Here is a 22,355-nt window from a genome sequence, read left to right as displayed (position 1 = left end):
ATCGTTTAGTAAATTTTTTGTTCTCATGTTATTTATTTATTTATTAATTTTTTTATGGTGTAGTGAAAATATGGAATATAATTTCAAATAGGATTGTAAGAGTGAAAAATAAATATCAATGAAAACATGTAAATTGTGGGAATGGATTGATCTCTTATAAATTTTTTTTTGCTCAAATGTGATCATAGAGTTATTTAAAGATCTAATTTTCTGCATTTGAAAGTATTTTCGTTTCTTTTTTCTTTTCTTTTTTTTTTTGAATAATTACAGCGATTTGTTAAAAAATCTAAATATTCGTGCTTTAAAAATTATATTGACAAAATGATGAAAATCACTATACGAATCATACATAATGACGAAATAAAAATTGCAAGCGAATAACTATAACCAATATATAACAGTATTTTTTCATATTATAAAATGAAAGTGAAAAAAGGAAAAGCAAAACAAACGGAAATGGTACAAATTTTGACAGTGCATCGCTTTTTCGGATCGGAATTCAGGAAAGTTATACTCAAATCCCGAAAATCGTCAAAACAATGTGTGGTTTTTGTCACGTGATTAGTAATTCTCAAATTTCCCGCATTTCAGAGACCAAAAAGTGCATAGCTTAGATACTTTCCGTAATTCTGGAAAGAACGAGAAGTAAAATGAGCTACCGTGAGACTGTTTTCATGCAATATCGATATCGCTAGACAAGAACTTGGAATTACAATAATTTCATAAATAAAAGATGCTCTCACGATCAGCTGAGCTTCGTTTGTTTATTGAGGTTAAGGAAGGAATAAAAATGGTGAGTTTGCTCGGTCGGTAAGGGTAGGAGAACTACATGACGTAAATTCTCAAACCATAATTACATAATTTCCAAATTTCATAAATATTTTACGCATCTTATAATTAGCATTAAAAGTGTGGTCAAACATTTCTAAAAATCGCCATTGCTTTACGCGTTCATTTGGTACATAATAGGAAAGATAATTGCTTGGAGAAGATGTTAGATAACACAAAATAGGTAGATACCTAAACATATATTTATATACAAGGGCCTCTGCAATCGTATATGTATTTACACACATAGATAAATGCAAAGTTGCGTAAACCCGAAATTGACGAATGCTCAAAGTATCTCAAGAAAAAGCAAATAAACAAACGAATAATAATAAACAACAACAACAACAACAACAACGACAACGGGAACACAGCTTATACATCAGCCTTGATCCGCATTCACGAATGACCGAGAATCGACGGACCTGCTCGCACACATACATATACGTATAATGACGTCACAGTCGTATTGCATGCTGTTGATGAAAAGATTTGAGAGAGAGAGAGAATACCTTATGGAAAATAGATGGAATTTATCATAACGTGGAGTAAAAAAAAGAAAGAAAGAAAAAAAAACAACGCTGAGACGCGTTTTTAATGACACGCGGTATAGAAATCGAATATTTAATACATATTATACGCATCACGTATGAAAACACTAAGCGGAAATATTTTTCGAATTGTTACATTCGTGGAGATCATGGTAAAAAAAGCACGTTACTTTTTTTTTTTTTTTTTTTTTTTTTTTTAGCATTCTCGACATATTATTACGTTGTATAATTTAATAACGTTAAGATATTGTTGCGTAATATTATGTAGAAAAAAAGTGAGAAATAAATAAATGAAACGCGCAGTAATGTAACAATCTTTCGGAGAGCGTTTGAATAAACTAAGCTGATTTGCTGGTTAAAATAAAATAACGCTGATAATGGTCCTGATTTATAGATATGACTATGTGTTAATTGTAAAATTAACATTAATTATTTAATGACTGTTGAATTTCTTTTCTTCATTCAAGAGTGTTAAAATTTTTTTACAATCGTTATAGAAACCGTAGCGACAAATCATATATTCAGACATAAAACCGTTTTTTACTCTCGAATATCTTGGGAATTTGATGTGAAAAAAAAATAAGGTAACATTATATAGATTTCAATTAAGTTTTATACAAATGTTTTTGTGGAAAAAGGTGAAGAGAAGACAAAAAAAAAAAAAAAAAAAAGAAAAAAAAGAATGGAAAACGAATCGCCGATAATCGATAACAAATCATAATTTATTCATAATCGTTATCGTGCTTTTATTTTTTTCATTTCTTTTTCTTTACCTTTGACGATATCTCAACATTTTATATAAGAAAAATGATCGATTGCAATGAAATTATTATATACCTGACACGCTGTCGTCTCTGACTGTAGTAAAAGTACTCATAACAAGTAGAGTGATCGTAATTCATCCTTGCAGTTGCAGCATTTTTCGAAATTTTTTTCTCACTTTATCAGCGTATCAATTTAGAAGTTACCGTACACATATATATATATGTATTTTTTTTTTAATTTTTAATTTTAATTCTTTTTTTTCATCACAAAAATCTGCACTCTTTTAACGGGTCTCGAAAAATGGAGAAAAGGAGGGAAAAAAGAAACGAGACACTAGTCAGCCGCGCTGATTTGCTCGAATAAACACTTTGAAGTTCAAGTCGCTGGAGAATCAAACACCGAGACTGCTATGTAACGGGATTTCTTGATCACCGCAACTTCCATGTGTGTGTAAGTATGTATAAAAAATAACACTTAATATGTATATATATTATTATTGTTATTGTTGAAAAATAACTTGACGTAAAAGTGAATTATTATTGATATTTATTATATACCTATAATCATGGCACGTGTCGATAATGAAGAAAAGAAGAAAAGAAAAATAGAAAATCACTAATTTTAAAGGTATAAAGTCGACCTTTTAGTTCCGTTTCAATTTATTTGTGGAATCAAACAAATCAGTTAGATTAATGTACTTTGGAAATGTATTTTTGTTTCTTAAAATTGGACGAATTATTGATTCTAAAAAATTTATATATATATATATATATGTATTGACTGCAGACGGAATTATTTTTCTCTGCGTGTTTGTCAAGGTTTTGAATTCCCGATTATCTGGTTCTTTGATCTTTGATCGCGACTTCACTCGACAGACTCGCGTTGATGACTGGAGCTCGATAGTTTGGCGGATTCAGTATCGCGGATGGAATTCATCGAATTATACTCGATGCTTGGGTTCCAGCTCAAGAGGAGAAGGAGAAGGAGAAGGAGAAGCAGAAGCAGAAGGAGGAGGAAATCGGCGTAAAATGATCGTCATGATCTCACCAGCTGCAGAGATCTAAGGCCTAATAAACGAATTATAACGACTCATTTCGAGATATTTTTCCATTCCAGTGGACATATATTTCGATAATAATTCGAGACACAAAAGTTTTATTCGTTAGATTTTTCTTTCAAGGAATGGATTTTGTCAATAGTTCCAATACCTGTTAGAAAAAATAGTTTTTACGACTATAACCTAAAAATCGCAACTTCGTCAAAACTTAATCGCGATTTTTTGGACTCCTGTTAAAAAAAACCACGAGTCGAAATTATATATCGAGAGATGAGGCTGAAGTTAGTGACGTTATTGTAATGATTTACTTTTCGAAAAAACGTATCGTTGCGTTAACTTTACTAACTTCAGTCTTATAACGAAATTACGTTACGCGTTTTAACACGAAGCACGAAATTGAGGTTAGGGTCACGTAATGTCAGATTTATTAGCAACTGCGCACACGCGGAGTACGGAAAAGACCACTTTTAGGTCATAGGGCTTAAAAGTTCTTTTTATTTCACTCCGCGCATGCGTAGTTGCGTCTCACTCTCAGCATCGGTAAAACAGTTACTTCACCTAACGAACAGAAGCATTAACAACGCGTAAAACATGCCTGCGTTGTATAAAATATATTGATGGCTGTCTTTTTATTTAATTATAATTAGGTATATTTTCTAGTCGAAAAAGTGTAATTTTCTTTCTCGTTTTTGTATAATTTTATAATCAATGTAAAATTAATTTTTTGTTTAAAAAGAAAGAAAGAAAAGAATATATATATATATATTTATCCGTGTTTCTAGAATAGTCTCAATTGTAATATAAAAAAAAAAATACATGAACTTAACGAACGGTTAATGCAAAGTTGTAATTATTAAACAATTGAGAAATATTACGTGTCCACTTTAATGGAGATGCGTCTAACTTTTGATATAGGTTTAGAAAAATTGAAAAAAAAAATCAGACATCTTAGTTGAAAGATGCGGTACCGAAATACGTTGAAAAAAAATTCTCTGCTCCTAGATTTAATCGAGTTCTGAAAGGGTTAAGCACGTATAGACTGGTGAAAATTCTGACCAATCAAGAACATTTAAAAACGAAAATTAAACTGAGCAACCGAAGCCGACTATCAAATTGAACTTGATTCAAGAAAGTCTGAAATGCATATACTTGATAAATTTATTTGTTGTTTCGTATCTTTTTTCTTTTGGTTTCAAATTTTTCACAACAACAACAAGTCGCCAGTGAACGTTTTTAACTTACAATACACACACGAGTTCGAAAGTTGTTTACTCGTTTGATTGTTAATTTTTCACTAACGTTTTTCGTTTCAGTCAGGTAGCAAAAATTATATTGAATTATAAATTTTAGTTTTGTACATATTTAGATTATAATAAATAAATGAAAAAAAAAAAAAAAAAAACAATAATATTTACGAAGCCTTTGATGTGTTTGTTAGTCAAACGATCGAATAAATATAAAAATAAATGCAAGACTTTAATAATAATAATCCGATAACTTAATTCTTACTACACTGTCTTTTATTTGAATTTATTAATTATATAATTTGCATATTTGTCTGACGATTAGTCGATTCAACAGAATGAAAATATTAAAGCGATAAAACTGCACTTGATGTTTTTCACTTGAGAATGCAGCCGCGAGTCTCTGCGGCGGTGCATCGATGCAGTTTTCAAGGTGCATCGGGATACTAGGAGCGCAGAAGTGGCATGCAGCTAGCAGCTTCTCCTACATTATGCACTTCTGACGCAGCTTGCAGCGGCTATAAATGCAACGCACTGAAGACCAGATGCCTCAAGTTCATTATACGGGACTTTTAGAGCGATCATATTGCGTTTATATTGCGCTTAACTTTATTTATATATATAAAATTTTGTCTTTTTGTTTTTGGTTTTAAGGAAAATGGTTAATCACAAGTTGCATAGGTAATTCATTTCGGATGAAAAATACTTGAAAAATTGGAAGCTGTGCAATTTTCAATTAACTAAAAATCGTATATTTTTGTAAATAAAACGTGGCAAAGAATTCAAGAAGTCTTCTACGAATATCAATTTGAAATTAATTTAAATAATTGATAATCGTCCAAATAAAAAAGAAAAAATTAATTATTCAATAAATAAACAAACAAATTAATCATCAGAAATTTACAGCATTTTTAATAAGATGAGAAAAAAGTTATACCGTGTTTATCTATACTCGAAGAACTTATTTTGTCAAAAAAGCGGATCATTTTTTAAGTAAAATTTCAACTTTACAGGATTTGATTTACTATTTGAAAACATCAAAATCTATTCCAAGAACTAATCACACGAATTTCATTAATAATGTTTGTATCTAAAGCGTAAACTTATGATGCGAGCATTTAAAACGACGAACAAGTTTGCTTAATTGCAGCGGTTGAAATTGAAATAACCGTTATATGTAGGCATTTGCTTGACTCCATTTCGAAACCCGTATAATATATAAGAATTAACCTGCGGTTGCTCGTCTAATTCTTACGTTTATTCATCTATTTGTGTAAATTTTTATTCCTTTCATTTTCTTTATCTTCCATTAATCGTAATTAACGTAATCAAGTTCATTCCAAAGACTTATAAAAATGGGACTCTGATTAATAATCATCATTTCCAAAAATTTTCATCTTTCCATTATAATAATATTTATAGTAATGATTATCATGTTTTTATTTTCAATAAATTGTTTGTTTCGATTCAAAATCGTGTTTGTAAAAAAAAACAAAAAAAAAAAAACCTACAGATCGGAAGATCATTTTGTTTATACGCGCAAGTGATGAATTTTCTCTGGAAGAAAACGAAGATCACATCAAATGAATTTTAGTTAACGATATTATTTACGTTTCTTTTTTTTAATTAAACTATAAATTTTATGCCATTTATACATTTGCCTAATGAATTAGATATAATATGAAAATTTAAGGATTTTTCCATGTCTCTCAATATTATTATTATTGCTAATATTTTTTTTTTATCTCACTAAAAAATAGTTTTGTTCCATTAGAGAAAAGTTTTTACGGTTGTTCGATGAACTCTCTGCAGAAAAACAACGAGAAATAATTTTAATATCGAGTATTTAGCTGCTTCGAGTCAATTTTCATACGATTTGTACAAACATGAATTTAAAAAAAAGTAACAAAAAACATTCATTTCAACATTCGCAAGCCTAGCCAAACAATTCAATAAGTGTATCTAACTTGAGAGTAGCGATAATATTTTTTTGCAGGTGTAATAAACAACCAACGCACTTCTTCTTTTTCCTTTTCCTTTTCCTTTTCCTTTTCCTGGTGCGCTTAATTTTGTTAATTGCGATGATAAAATTTATCGTATGAATATACTCTACATATATTATATATAATATAAACATACGGTCTATTCTTTGTCAATTATTATACTCGTATTAACTAAAATTGAAAAAAAATACGATCATATTTATTTCAGGCTTTTTCTATCGAAGAATTATTTATTTGAAGTGTCAGTTTTTTTTTCTTTCTATTTTTCTTAGATCACAACTCGAACAAGAATTTGGACGATTTTTCATTGTGTTTGAAAAGAGAAAAACTGTAAAAAATTTTATAAACCGTCACAACGATATTATAACGTGATAGAAGATTGAAGAAAGAAAATAAAATAATATGTAAACCATTGAACCGCTACTTGCGTGCAACAAATTTTCTTCTTGAAACTGTATTAGTTTATTCGTTTACAAACAAAGATATCTTTCATCAGTTGTACGATTGTAAAAAATATTTAAACAATCTTCTCACAATGTATGATTAAAAATGACTAAGATTTCTTTCTTTGTTTTTTGGAAATTTCACGAAAGAGGTGAGACAAAGTATGAGCACACAGCTTCGAGTATTTAAAAATGAAAACGAAAGGGAGAATCGAATTGAAATGAAGAATAAACGTGTTAAAAAATATGCGAGATAGAATTTGCGCGGAATGATCCATAGACGAAACATAATATAGGTATTGATATTCTAGTCGCGTTGAAGAACATCGAAGGCGTTAACGCCAACGCTAATGAATATGATTTTACACAACGTGTTATGGATACCTATAGATATATTTACATTTATTTTTCGACACTGCGTAATAAATATAGTCTAGTAAAAACAGGTTTGAATTAAAAACATTTGGGATATGGTTGCATTTTCGTGTAAGGGATTTCGATTTTTAGGAGCTCAAATATAAGTTGTTTTTGAGCTGCATAGCCGGTGTTTCGAAAAAGCAGCAAAATTTGAAGTTTTTTGCATTTTCATCAAGAACTACTATCCATAGATAAGAAATGACTTGACCATCTTGTTGAGAGGAAAATTCTACATCGAATTAGGTTCTGACGTATCGGAAACTGAGTCGGATTAACAAATTAAGAGAAACGAAATTATTTCACCAAAATTCCCCAGATGCTGTCGATAAGTAGAATTTCTTTTTTTTTAGTTGAGAAATTATATCACCGAAATTCCCCAGATGCGATATGCGTGGATAAGTAGAATTTCTTTTTTTTTTTTTGTTGAAAAATTATGTCACCAAAATTCCCCAGATGCCATCGATAAGTAGAATTTCTTTTTTCTTAGTTGAGAAATTATTTCACCAAAATTCCCCAGATACCGTCGATAAGTAGAATTTCTTTTTTCTCAATTTGTTAATTCGATTTCGTTTCCGACATATGAGGACATAACTCGATGTAGAATTTTCCGTTCTACATGATGATCAAGTCATTTATCATCTATCGACCGCAGTTTTAGAGGAATACTCAAATAACGTCAAATTTTACTGTTTTCTCGAATCACCGGCTATGCAGCTTAAAAATGACTTCATATTTGAGTTCCTGAGGGTCGAAACCCCTCTGCACAAAAATGCAGCCATACCCCAAATAATTGTTAATTATAGTGAACAAGCATCTAATAAAATTCTTAAAACCATCATATGATGCTTGAAAATGAGTAAAATGGAAAAAAAAAAAAAAAAAAAGAACAGCAGAGTTTAATCATTTCGAAGGTTTTAATTGTGAGAACCTTTTCTCCAAATTTTATTAGTTTTTTGTACATATTTTGTTATTCAAAATTGATCGAATTTATTTTCATCTCAGAATGTATTTTCAATTTGCAAACGACATATTTCTCAGAATTTTTTGAAACATCGATTGGTTCATGTTCCTAACTTTTGAATCAGACTGTGAATCCCGTTTAATGCGATGATCGGAATGATAAAGAGGCATCAGTAATTTGGCCAAAACTATGCGGATGTTAATTCTCCTCACTTGAAGGACAAGATGTTGAAACACGTGTACAAATATGCGGTGTGTGATTCATATTACGTTTCAGAGATTGTAAAACGTGCCCGAGAAAACTCTTTTTTTCTGTTTTTTTTTTGTTTTTCTTTTGTAATAAAATTTCACTCTCGACGTATTAGTCATATATATATTTTTTTTTTTTTTCGTATGCATCGATGAAATGAATTTTACAATAATATGTGTATTTAATTTACCATAAAACCCGTTTAAGTCTAATCGAAACTCGATGTAAACAGATAATTTATATTTTAAACAAAATGTATAAAGAAAAAACAAAGAATAAATCACGAAGGTCAATTTTGCCGTAGAAAAAATATATCCACAAAATGTTTGTTCGAAATTACTGAAACGAAATCTTGTGCTATTTATTATACAGCGCTAATTGCAATTGCATTTTTCTTCGATTTCTCAATAACATATATATTATATAATGAAATACAAGTAATTAATACAGATGTAGAGAAATATACCGTGAGAAACTTGAAGTATTGAATTTTATACTGCCAACATAACCAGTTTACAATATTGCAGTAATTAGTCTGAACCGAGAGAAAAATTTTCTGCTTCTCCATTAGCGACGTGACGAAATGAAATAAATAAATGAAATGAACATAATAAAAAATTTCCATACAAGTTGTATAATCGTGACTTTTAAATTTGTCAACCGAAATAATCTTGTTAATATTGTTCGATATTTTTAAAACTCGACAATTTTTCGGGTGTATTATAATTATTTCTTATTCAATATCATATTGTTCAAATTGTCATATACTTCATTTATTATTCTACAATTGCACGCTGAGAAACCAAATCAATCTATTTATTACTCTTATACTTTATATGAGACTGCTTTATTCTTTTTAAAATTTATGTTATCAACTTTATTTAAAATTTTATGTCGTCATCTTATTCTGTTTGACACTTTGTATTCAATGTATTTTGCCACATGGTCGATGGGCAAAATAAACTAAAACTAAATAAACATTACATTATTGCATCGAACTATTTGCGCAATTTTTGTTTTATATATTTTCTCCTCAAAGACATAGGATTCTAGAATAAACTTATACGTTAAGTAAATAAATCATTTATTCCAAATCACTAGCTTCGTAAAACAAAAAATAAATAAATTAAATAAAAGTAAGAAAAAAAAAAAAATCCAAGGTATATGAATTTGTCTCTGTTTCCACGCGAGGTTTTACCTGAAACTCTTGAGTGCACGGCGTGTATCGGAAACTGAGTGGTTTCCCTGTTGGATAAAGTTTCACTTTACTAAAACCGCGACTAGAGTTTCAAAAATTACTTTTCTCAATTCGAATTCTATACCCGTGTATTCAGGTACGAAACTTCTAAAATTACTTGCGAAATTTTTCCCTCTAATTTCAAAGCCTAAACTTTACGGAGATGAAATGATTTTTTTTTCATAAGTCATTTATTTAAAACGTCAATATCAATGTAAGTAATAAACACTAATTATAGTGAGATGTTAATTTCACAGGAAACTGCATTAACGACAGTTTAGCGCAATTCGCGAGAAGGAGGATCAAAAACGATTGCGAGTGAATCTTATTTCTTGTTTTTTTTTTTTTTTTTTTTATCTTGAAAAACTAGGCAATCACACAACCTTTTTTAATTCGCCAAAGCACTAAGATTCGGAGCAAAGCTTTTTTTTTTTGTTCATGAGGACCTTATGCGCACCTTATGCGCGTGCGTCAAGTCGTTCGAATTCTATTGGCCGACGGTAACCGCCTGATTGAGCAGCAGGCGCAACACCAATCGTGACTGTCTGAAAATGTCCCTAGGATTCCACAGCAACGGCGGGCTCCTAGGGACATTTTATGATACAGTTACCACGTGATTGAGCAGCCGATGCAATACCAATTGCGACTGTCAGGCAATGTCCCTAGGAGCGTATCGTTAGCTGTGGGCTCCTAGGGACATTTTTTGATACAGTTGAGATTGGTATTGCATCGGCTACTCAATCAGACGGTAACTGTCAGCCAATGAGATTCGAACGACTTGACGCACGCGCATAAGGTGCGCACTTTCCTCATGAACACACGGTATAAAACGCGACACCTCGATTGAGAAACACGGTCACTTAACTTATATTTAGGTATCGTAAAGAGCCAAGCCTCAACAACCCGACCTCGCGACAAAAACTAATCAATAAAAAATTCGTCACATACACACATATATATTATATATGTATAAATATAAAGGTGCAAAAGTGAACGGGCGCTTAATTTATCCGTAACCAAGTTCTCGAGTTTAGTTGTTAATGTTACGTCATAAAAATAAATGGATAATTAAACATAGTATTAATTAATATAGTATGTAATAATCAACGAGTGATTCAATATTGCTATAATCAGTTAAGAATATATTCGACAAATTTATTTGGATCAATGCGTTTGTGGGTACGTATGGGGTATTCCACGGCAAATCAACGGGTCATCGGCCTGACCATATGAGATCTGATGACTAAAGGATTTTTCGGTTTCTTTCGGTGAAAGATAATATCTCTGATCTTTTGAAATTTTTACAACATTTTTTAAAAGTATGGCGACCTGATGAAGTGACGAAATATCCTTGACATGAAGATGAACATTTTTAAAATCTATGAAACTTTTTGTTAAACCAGGGAATTGAAAAAAAAACAAAAAAAAAACACTTTCATGTCATATTTCCTGAATGGTAGGAGAATGCTGAATATTTTTATTTTTTAACGAACTATCATTAAAAATAAATGCCAAGAAGAAATGTTTTTTTTTATTTTTTTTTTTTCGAAGTATTAGTCGATTCATTAGTCAATAAAATAGTATAATCTGATCAAATGACCGATTCCGAGTTTATTATTTCATCAATGAAGTTGGCTGTGCTAAAGTTCAAGTCAAATGAGAGATGAAACGTATTTTCACAAACTGAAAGTAGAGGAAAAACGAAATACACTAAGAAAAACACAAAGATGGTCGAATTCTGATTCGATAGTAGCTAATTTAAGGTTATGTTATTTAGATAAACGATTTCATTATAAGCTCTCGTAATGTATATAAAGTGTAAAATATATTCGGTAAATTTTTCGTATTTTTATCGATTACAAAAAACCTTTCAACTAATGAAACCTGATTGAAACGAATGATTATACAATTGTACGATTCTGCGAGTATAAGTAACCTGAGTCGAGGCAAACAATATCTTATGACTTTCAAGCCGAGCTTTGCAAAAATCTATCAATTGTTTATTTATGAATAATGTTTTTGATAAATCGATTAATCAGCCCTTTTACTTCGTAGTTTTTGCAATTCATCGACATTTATCGACCCTTTCAATAAAACGAGTTTTCCTTAAACGATCAATCGACCTTTTCAATTAATTTTTTATTCTTTTAATCGATATTATCGGACATTTGAAAAGTTTTTTTTTGTCCACAAAGAAGAAAAAACAATTATTCACTATTTCCGAACACAGCGGAATGTTTATTTTCTTCCGTCGTAAGAACCGATTCGGGTATTTCTAAGGAAGGTTTAAAAATTCGTAGGGTAAATACAAGTGTTCGAAAAAAAAAAAAAAAAAAAAATTGAAATATCTTAGTGAAATTGAAGAATTTCATGGTCAACCGTTCACTCAGTTGGCGTGGAATGCACCATATATACTTCACGTTTTTTATTAATAACACTGTGGCACACTGCAACAGCAATGCCAATGTTAGACACTCGGGCAAAAACTTTGAAACCAATATCTTATAATACTAGATCGTTGGTCAACCAGTCGGCCGGCCAAGATCAATGGAAAAACGAAAAAATATCTAGTACCGGATGTTACGCTACGGTACTCGTGCGTGTCTCGCTTTATACCTATATATATAGCTGCTAATGCTGCTGCTGGCATTGTATAGACTGGATTTTGAACTTACTATTTTTAATTTGCGCCCGAAACTTTCTTTCAGCTCATTTTTAAGATTACAAGTATAACAGCTGAAACTGTAAAATCGATTTGTTTGGTTTTTGTTATACATTATTCGTTTATTGTATTTCATTTCAAGACGTTTTCATGCATTCCCATTACGGAATTATATCGATTTCAAAATTTTCGAAGCAGGATAATCAAGTTTAAAAGAAAAAAAAAAAAACTTGAAACTACGAAAATTTTCAAAAATACACAAATTGGCGGAAATAGATTCATACAATTTGTACGATATTTTTTACACGAATTGTAAGAAATTTTCACGTTAATTATTCAAATCTATTCCACTTATCTAATCAGGCATTATAAATCTGAGAAAAATATGTTTATACAGCGTGTTTCGATTTTCATTTATCCCTAGGCAAGAAATGAGTGTAAAAGTAAAATAATCGTGGTAAATAAGTGACTTAAAAATCTATGTTTGAGGAAATTGTTGGACAGATTCTTTGAATTCGCGATAGTTTGAGACTCAGTCGTTAGATTTGTTCCGAGTTAAGAATTTTGTATAAGGTATGTAATCTCAGTCAGCTCTTTGACCACCTTTCCATATTTTTTGCCTTTTCTCATCGTGACGGTTTTTCTCGCGTTTCACGCCACCGACTAACGAGTAAAAACTAACCAGATGGACTCCGCGTCTACATCGTCAATATATACGTATATGGTATATTTATATACAATCAGTGTTGTAGAATATATGGCAACACATGTCAGTTACACAGATTTTCTTAATACATCACTTCGCATTCGCTGGAAATAGAGTGAAATACCATATTATTTTAACCTGTTTTACCGACTGGCATAGACGGCGCTTTATGAAGATAGCTAATCTAGGTTCTCTGTATTCCCAGTTTAATTTTTATCTTTTCTTCTACGCGTTCATATTGAATAACGTCATGTCTTTTGCTTCTCAAGTTTACTGGAAATTTTTCATGTTCAATTTTTCTACTTTGTTATCAATATTTGGAAAAATATTCAACTTTGATGCCAATCCTTAATGACAAAATTAATTCAACTAAAAGAAATAAAAAAAAATTGAACCGAATAAAATTTTTATTTCTGTTGAATTTTATTTAAAGTATAAAGAAAAAATTAAAGAGTTTAGTCAATAACATTTAATATGCCATTTTCTCAATGCTAAAATCGCGTCATGTTTTTTTTCTACCACTCTTATTACGTTTCTGAATAGATATAATTCTTCTTATAACGACAACAAGATAGATTGAGTTAACGTATCGATAATAAATAAACCGTAACATCAAAAATTTTTATAATGATAACACCAAAACAAAAGTATGAAGTTTCACAATATCTAAGAAGCTATTAAAATTTATTATCTCGATGCTATTCTAGGATTTTTTTTTTTTTTTTTTAACTAATTTATGCATATTCACGGATCATTTAAAAAACCTTTTCAACTCGATAAACGTTGCAAAATGCGATGAGTATGGAATTTGATTCATCCGTTGAATTAAGTTTCTAAATAAAAACTCTAGCAACAATGTCTTTCACTTTCGAATTGAATCAAATGCGATTATTTAATTTTTCATTTTAACCTTGCAATTAATAACCCCCAATTAAGAGGCTAATTAAAGGTGAGAGGCTAATTTATTGACTCAACAGCTTAGACGTGTTTAAAATTTCCAGTATTCTTTCACACTATCTTGTATACGAAATACTATAAAAAGATAAAGAGAAAGAACATCAGTTGACGAAGAAGAGAACGAAAAGGACAACAATCGCGTTACGCGTAACAGTTTGGCAATCGTGGAGCAACGGTATTTACCTTCATTCGCGAGAGGCTTGCGTAAACGAGAAGAGTTCATGGTTCGCGGTACCTAGAGACGCATATACATATGTATATGCCTTGTAAAAATTCGCACAAATACTTCAATCGTGACTTTTAACGACCGCTTTACTTCCGGCGAATGTTAATGCAAGATGAAGTAATCTACTTCATTATTTCCATATATATACATACAGCGTCCATTTTTCTCTTTACACCTTCTTATAAACATTTATTCTCGATGTAAATATTGGATTTTTTAATCCGTCAAAGTTTTTCAAATTCGCACTAATTATGTATATATATAGTAGAAATTGAAAGATGGATGAAAACTCCGGAATCGTATTGTCATTTTTTTTCAAAACTTTCTTATAATTCAATTCAAATGGGACCAAGATTGAACAATGCAAGTACTTATATTCGCCTAAAATAAGACAATTTTGTCAGATTATAGTTCTTTGTTCAGTGTAACCATGCATTATTTTGAGAGAATTTCAGAAGGATTTTAAATTCAATAAACTATAATGCAGCAATTGAGCATAACCATATTTTTGAAACATTGTACGTATGTATGTATACCTATATATAACTTCTTCAAAGTCATTCCAAAGTTGCGAAATCGAGATTCTTTTCAATGTTTTGTTACGTTGGCATTACTAATTTCAGCCTTGCAAATTCTAGCAGTCGAGAAGCGAAAATGTAAGCCAAAGTGAAAACCTTTTGCCAAAAACAAATGCATTTCGCGGCACACCTAACTGGTGATTAATAATATGATTGAAAATTTGAAAGATCGTATTGAGTGTCATGGTAATTATTATGCCTCGTGGAATTTCGGAGAGCAATTTCTAACAATTTTCACTTCGACGCTGGTCACCCAGCTGTTGTTCATATAATTTAATTAGCATTCTGTATCAAGTTTTCTGTAAAATTGATGCGTTCAACGCCGGCAGATAGGCAACCGCAATGACGGTAGGCCACATTTTGAATATGTCTAAATAAACAGTGTATATTCAATTGCCTATCTACTGGCGTTTAGAGTAGGAGTTTCAAAGAAAATTCCCGCTATATTACGTATAAATTATAATCACTATTACTGTTGTGATATCGAATTTTCTATGTAACATTTAAAAATCCAACGGATCAGATTTTCACTTATACAATTTCGATATTGCGGCCTTCAATCTATTGTAACACGGCCATGTTCTGTTTGCAGACAACCGCTCCTTTTCTCAACACTAAACCGACAGGCGCGGGAAAATTCAAAATTGTCGAATGGTCAAAACTAAAAACGTTTTACATGCAGTAAACGCTTTACATATAGCATATGTGAAAGTTGCAGCTAATAACGTTCGGAGTTGTAATCATTCGGATCATCAGCCTATTTCGGAGCTTTAACCATTCGCGGTTTTTACGATCTGAAATAGCGTACACCTATATTTCGGATACCCACCAATCCCGATGAAATGCGTAAATAGATATAATCCGTATGATTCGAAGCTTCCGAATTCAACCTACACTTTCGTAATCAGTCAAGTATTTTAGTACCTAAATTCAAGCATTTGATCCCTACCACCATTCATCGAAATTACACGTCAAATTAAACCTTAAAAAATGTACAATTTCCCACCACAAGCAAACCCAAAAAGAGTAAAAAATTCGACACTCACCTTCTGACGGACCCAGCGTGCTGAGGAGTCCCCGCAGGGCTGGAGGCGGGGCTGGTAACAGTGGAGGTGGCGGAGGAGGTCGAGCAGGAAGTATCGCTGGCAGTGGCCCCAGACTGGAGGCTGTCCCGCCTAGCAGGGTTGCCGGCTCTTCCCCGAGACCTTCCGCCGGGAAGTCCGCCCCTACCGGGGGCGGCAGAATTGGGCCCAACGAGGCGGGGGGTGGGAGCACTGGCGGGTCGTAGGCTGGCGGAGGCGGCGTTGGTCTGTGCGGCGAGGACGTCGGGAGCGACAAGGGCGATGTCCGGGAGTGAATTTGGGCCCGATGGGCCCGGACGGAGTTCCGCCGCCTCCGGGAGGCGCAGGTGGCGTAGCCGGCGCATGGAAGCGCGGACCCAGGAGGTCGGGCCCCCGGGTGCGGCAGGTGGAGGCGGAGGCGCGGGACCGACGCCCGGGACGCTTGGAGGCTTGGCCGCCGGTACGGCAGACATGACTGTACTGCCGACTGAGCCTCGGGCCGCGTTGCCCGCCGGACGCGTGCGCTCGAGGCTAGCGGCGGCAGCGTAGTGGGGGGTGGCGGCAGTGGAGTGGGGGATGGAGACCCATACCTCCCCCTCCAATCCGCCGCCGATCGACGCCTCATCGTCGTCATACTTCTCCGCTTCCGCAACGCGACGCGCTTTCGCTGACCGCGACGACTCAACTTCTTCGACCCACGACCAATCCACCTCCGACGCTGACGATGATGAGGACGAGGACGATGACGTCACTGACCTCGCATCGTCACCACCTTCTTCCGTTCTGCGGCTTCTGGTGGAAAATTTTTTTCATTAAGATGCGCAAGTGTGGAATTTTTTTTTATTTTATATTTGTTGAAATCTGAAATTCGCAAGGGGTTATGGGTATATTATATATATATATGTGTGTTAGTATTTTTTCACGGATTATTGTTAGGGATTATAAGAAGCATTCTAAAAACGGGAAAACTGTCAAAAATTATACAAAAGAACCGATAAACTTCTTTTTTCGATTATCCTATTTCAAGACAAGAGAAAAGACACTGTCGTTTTAGCTGTATAATAAATCTATAGAGTCGTGTTATTAATCGAATGATATTTGATGTCGATTGATTGTTTTTCCACTTAATTGATAATCGAAGAAGAAGCAATCTGTTGAAAAGTTCGATCAATCGTTTAATCGATTATGAGAAAAAACAATTCAATTGAATCGTACAACACTAGACCTGTAATCTTGATTAAATTTATATTTGCATTTGAAACAAAAATCCCTGACGGTGTGTCAAGTAAAGAAAGTGTTGAAACAATGGTACTGCATGAAAAAACCGTTTCAAAAATATCCAGTAACGTTATTTGTGTCAAGGACAATAAATACGCATAAAACAATACTCATATACTAGGTAATAGAAATGAAACTGCAGAGCGAATTTGAATATCATGTGCTACGATATCAAGATTTCAAGAAAAGATTTTTGTATATGTATAATTTGAACGTTAAGATGATTAAAAACTATCATCATATATTTTTTTTTTCATTCAATTCAAGTGTCTTTAGGCTTATTTTGTTCAATTATACCAAATATATATATATATAATATACACTGCAGTTGGTACGAGCAAATTTATTTTTAATGAACATCCATTGTACCGTACTCGTATAGAAATTAATTTTATCCACTGTGAAGACAAGTTGTATATGCAAAATAAAAAAAAATAAAATAAAAAAAAATTGTGGCGATATCTTGAAAATGCCTGTGCCAGTTTTTGTCGTATTTTCTAACGGATAATCGAGACTTTAGTACATTTTCTCTTTATAATATCTCGATTTAGGTACAATAATATGCGGAACAAAGTGCTAAGTGGTTTTGTATTATCATATTTCAAAGTGGTAAAAGGATTACATAACCTACATCCACGTGTGTGATAAAAAAATAAAGAAATATATACCGTATCATATTAAACTTTAACAAATGTATTATTCCTCAGTCTACATATATATATATATATATATATATATATATATATATATATATATATATATATATATATATATATATATATAATTATAAACAACATATAAAACAATTTACAGGACTTCACTTCACCGAAAGATCATTAATTACCGCACTCACGGTTCTCTCACAGCTGGTTATTATTTGAATGAACTTGTAGTTCGTTGCACAGACGGTTTCTAAGGTTCATAAAACTAAACACTGATACCAAATGCGTGGAAAAACGTGACAAACCAGTCACACTTCACAGTGTGGAAATTAACTAATTGGGGTTCCCCTTGTATGTACATACGTGGCGCAATTACGTCATCTGTGCCACCTAAAGGTCTCATAAAGAATCGACTGCGGTCTGGCCCTTCGCAATCCGTCATGGCCACGGAAAATGGTATAGGAATATTTATCACACTGTATATTATATACCCGCATGATATTGTCATTTTATCTTTCTAACCGCGAAAGTGTTCTAGTTTTCTTACAATCACTAGTTCTTGTGGTTAGCAGTTTCTTTCCACAAGGGAGTTTCGCTAAGAATATTCAACACTTCGCGATGAGATAAAAATCTGAAAAAAACCAATCGTATAACCGAACTGATAAGATAATTCGTTTAAAATAATAATAATGCTAAAGGGTTGTTGATAAATTGTTTAAACAGAAATTTGCGTAACAAATCTCTGGTCATTTTTTTTTTTTTTTTTTCATATAAAATCAATTCATTGATTTTTCTGATTACCTATGATTTTTTTTTGGGATTTTCGGTGATTTCGAATAACCCGTTTTCAAGAATTTAAAAAAATTTGACAGATAATTAAAAAGTCTGAATTTTTAGTTTTTGGATTTAGAAGAAGTTCTGGAGGCATGGAACGAATTTTTGAATTATTATTATTCGAAACGAATTATCTTATCAACTCGGTTATAATTGATTTTTTTCAGACCTTCATTTTATCGCGAAGTGTTCAATATTCTCACCGAGACTTGCTTTTAGTTGACTCCCATAACACGTTAAATAAATCCGGTACCAACGGCGCCAAAATACCCTAGATTTGTGGTGATTAATTATTGCGCCGTTGAATCTGCGTGGGGAAAAGATGAGCGGGTTTTTTTTTTTTTTTTTTATAAATCCTGAGTTGTAACGATAATGTTTCGGGATTCGTGTACTGGAAAATACACTTATTTTTTTGAAACATTGACTCATTCGAATATCCGTGCTAGGTACAAAAATTAAATTACGGAAATTAAGTGTTACGCAATGTGCACGATTATTTCCGCAACACTGCACAATACACAAATGCGCCATTTCCACTATAAACTTAATATTATATTTATCTGCAATTAACGTTTGCAATAATCTATATTCTATTCCCACCACGAATAACCGGTATGGTGATTATCGACCAGAGTGGCATTCGCCGGAAAAATAATTCCCTAGGAATATTGCATGATCACACTAGGGTTTTTATTCGCTGTATCGTTAATCGTTTCACGCTTCCATAAGTATGAAGTATTATGTCAAATACACATAACTATCACACTAGACTACATTAATTTTGTACAGCGAGAGAAATTTCATACGTTTTTGTTATTGTCTAATGCAATACCTTGACTTCTCATCGTTCTTTTCACCATAACCTAAAAACATTTTCTTCTGGGTACAGAATGAGAATTAGTTTTGTAACAATAACCAGAAGATCTAGTTTTTGAATTGTTGTTCTTTTTGTTTATAGTCACTCGTATCACATTGTTTTCTATCTATTACGATTAATTGACGCGATTGGTTGACTGAGAATATCTAGTGCACTAATTGTAAGCGCACAGATTTTAATGTTGCATTATTGAAAAAATTCATCAGGCTAAAGTTTGTAACTTTATTGTAATTTCCATATTATGATTCCCTAGAATTTAGGGAACCGTTAATAAATAAAAAAAAATTAACAAACTCAGATCTTGTAAATTCAACTTTTCTAGTTATTCTACAGTTGCAAAATAGTAATTTTTTTCAACGTTTCGATACGGTAACGTTACTATAACTTCAGTCTCGTGAAATTCAGTACTGCCAACAATAATCTCACCACTAAAAATAATCAAAAATATTGAAAAACGGTTATTATTTCGATACCCGTTTTACCAGATTATTCTAATAACCATAAAAAATCAAATATTTTTCCATTTTTCCAATAATTATTCATAATTATTTCACAAAATCGTCGAGTTTTTAACCATTAATTATACTACCGGCAAGGAAATAAGCATCGAATAATTCAGACTTTGAGTAATACACGCTTATGAAACATTGAAGAATTCTTGAAATACCTATCATTGAACACATATCATATACACTCTGAATAATGATTCATTCGTATGAAGTTCCGGTATTCTTATAGCTATAGAAAATTTCTTTGAAACTGATGACTTCTTCCATGTTTCAAATAAATCATATTACATTCAGAATAACAAAAAAGGAAAAAAATTGATAGATTGTGAAAAAAAGAATATTGTTATTTTTTGTAAAAACTTTGATTAATTATTGATTTCTTTCAGTATAAATATAAAATTATCATTACAAAAACCACATTTGTGTGAACAAGTAGAATGAAAATTATTTTTTTTTCTGCGAAATCATTGTCAATGTATATTATAAATGGATGGATAAAACCATGCACATCGCACACGAACTAGGAAGTATACTTCCTGCAGGACTTCGCCTTAATTTGTTGGGGAGGGTAAAAGGTAGGTGCAGCTATGTAAAATAGTAGGTATATAACGTAAGTTGGCTCGATATACAGGGCGTTCCGTGACAATTCGACCAAAGTCCAACCCCACAATCTACACCTCGAATTTTCTTACATATGTAATTAAAAAAAAAAAAAAGAAAGTTGATTGTAATTTGATTCTAAAACGGACTTTAATTTCTTGTATTTTCGACATCTTTTCACGCACTCTATGCATCTTTGTTATACGTGCAAGACTGCGTTAGACGATGAATAATGAAGATTGTTTTTCACACATTTTTCCAAAAGTTAAACAATCGTTTTATTTTTCCGCCATTTATCTTTTTTTCAATAAAACCAAATTTAAGAGATTCTAATCACTGAATTTCCACCGAAGATTGGACTATTCTATTTATTCTTCTTTACCACCAGGCATTCTTCCTTACCAGCAGAGATCGACTCGAAATTTGAAAATCGCGCGTGGAAGATTTTCGAAATCGTTAAAACGGGAATATCTGAAATTTGGGAATTTAAATTCAACAAATACCTGCATAATTAAACGAATCTTATGGCTTTCCCCGATAATTTTCGAGCACGCTGATCACATTTCTAATAACCTCAAAATGTTATAATTCAGAATAGCAGATCCGAACTGAAATTCGTCTTAAGATTCTTAACCAGCGACGTAAAAAACCGCCGATCTCCAAATTTTATCCAACCATGAGTTCCTAAACTTCAAGTTCAAATCATGGGGTGTTTAAGTGTAGTAAAAATTGACACTACGATTACGTATTTCACGATTACTTAACCTCTATAAATTGATTACGAAAGATCATTTGAAAAATAATTTCACTTTGATTAGATGATTTCTCACGACTTCTCAGATTACATATGATTTCTTATAATTACAAAGATATTTCAGTGATCCTAAATGATTTCTCATGATTACCAATGACTAATAACGCAGTATTTCATTTTAATATTAGTAATTTCAGTATGATTTCGGAGATTACCAAATAATTTCGAATGATATTGACACCATGACCCCTTAAGTGAAAACCACTTGGTTCAAATTCGTAATCAACGGTCTCAGAGACGACATATTTTCAAATTTCTGTGCCCGAGTAACCGGACACCCTGTATATAACTTACGTATATGTAGCTAAAGTACATACCTATACCTATAACCAAACGCAAGTGCAAGCTGGCCTGACTGACTGAAGCATCTGTTGCACTTCGTTACACATGGTGAGGTACACCGGTGCTGGGGGTCGGTATGTAATAATGCGCACGTGGATATTCTGACCGAATGAGCATTGGGGTAAAAGGGTTTGAGCAAGGGTTACAACGATTCAAAAGCCCAAATTGCTAAACCGACTGTAAAAAATTGGTGTAGAATGAAAAAAAATTGTTCGAATATTGAACGCGTGAGAAGGTAAAAAAGAAAAAAAAAAAAAAAAAATTGCATTCAGGACATTTTTTTTTCTTTCTATCTAGTCTCAAAGTTTTCGGGAATAATGGAACAGAACTTTTAATCGTATGAACACCTTTTACCATTTTTTTTTTTTTGTCTTTGACTTAGGAAAATTATTTCAACAAAAAGAAAAAGAAAGAAGAAAAAATGGAATGATGGCTGAGAAAATTAAAAAACTAAGATGTTGAGAAAATAACGGTGTATTGATACTCCAGGAGTT

General features: G+C 32.4%; 1 protein-coding gene across 6 annotated transcripts in view; it reads right to left on the bottom strand.

Moving 5' to 3' along the window:
* LOC124415036 (sodium-dependent transporter bedraggled) overlaps positions 1-22,355 on the bottom strand; it is a 56,313-nt gene that overhangs the window by 14,903 nt on the left and 19,055 nt on the right. For 5 of the 6 annotated variants that reach the window (XM_046896286.1, XM_046896280.1, XM_046896283.1 and 2 more), the window contains exon 3: positions 15,931-16,737. In XM_046896286.1, the coding sequence (XP_046752242.1) occupies positions 15,931-16,737 (807 nt within the window). The remainder of the gene's footprint in view (positions 1-15,930; positions 16,738-22,355) is intronic. The other variant, XM_046896281.1, reaches the window with a different exon arrangement.

The sequence above is a fragment of the Diprion similis genome, chromosome 14 (genome assembly GCF_021155765.1).
Source record: "Diprion similis isolate iyDipSimi1 chromosome 14, iyDipSimi1.1, whole genome shotgun sequence".
In the NCBI taxonomy this organism is placed as follows: Eukaryota; Metazoa; Arthropoda; class Insecta; order Hymenoptera; family Diprionidae; genus Diprion; species Diprion similis.
The sequence above is the reverse complement of the archived record's forward strand: the minus strand, read 5'-3'. Positions and strand labels throughout refer to the sequence as shown.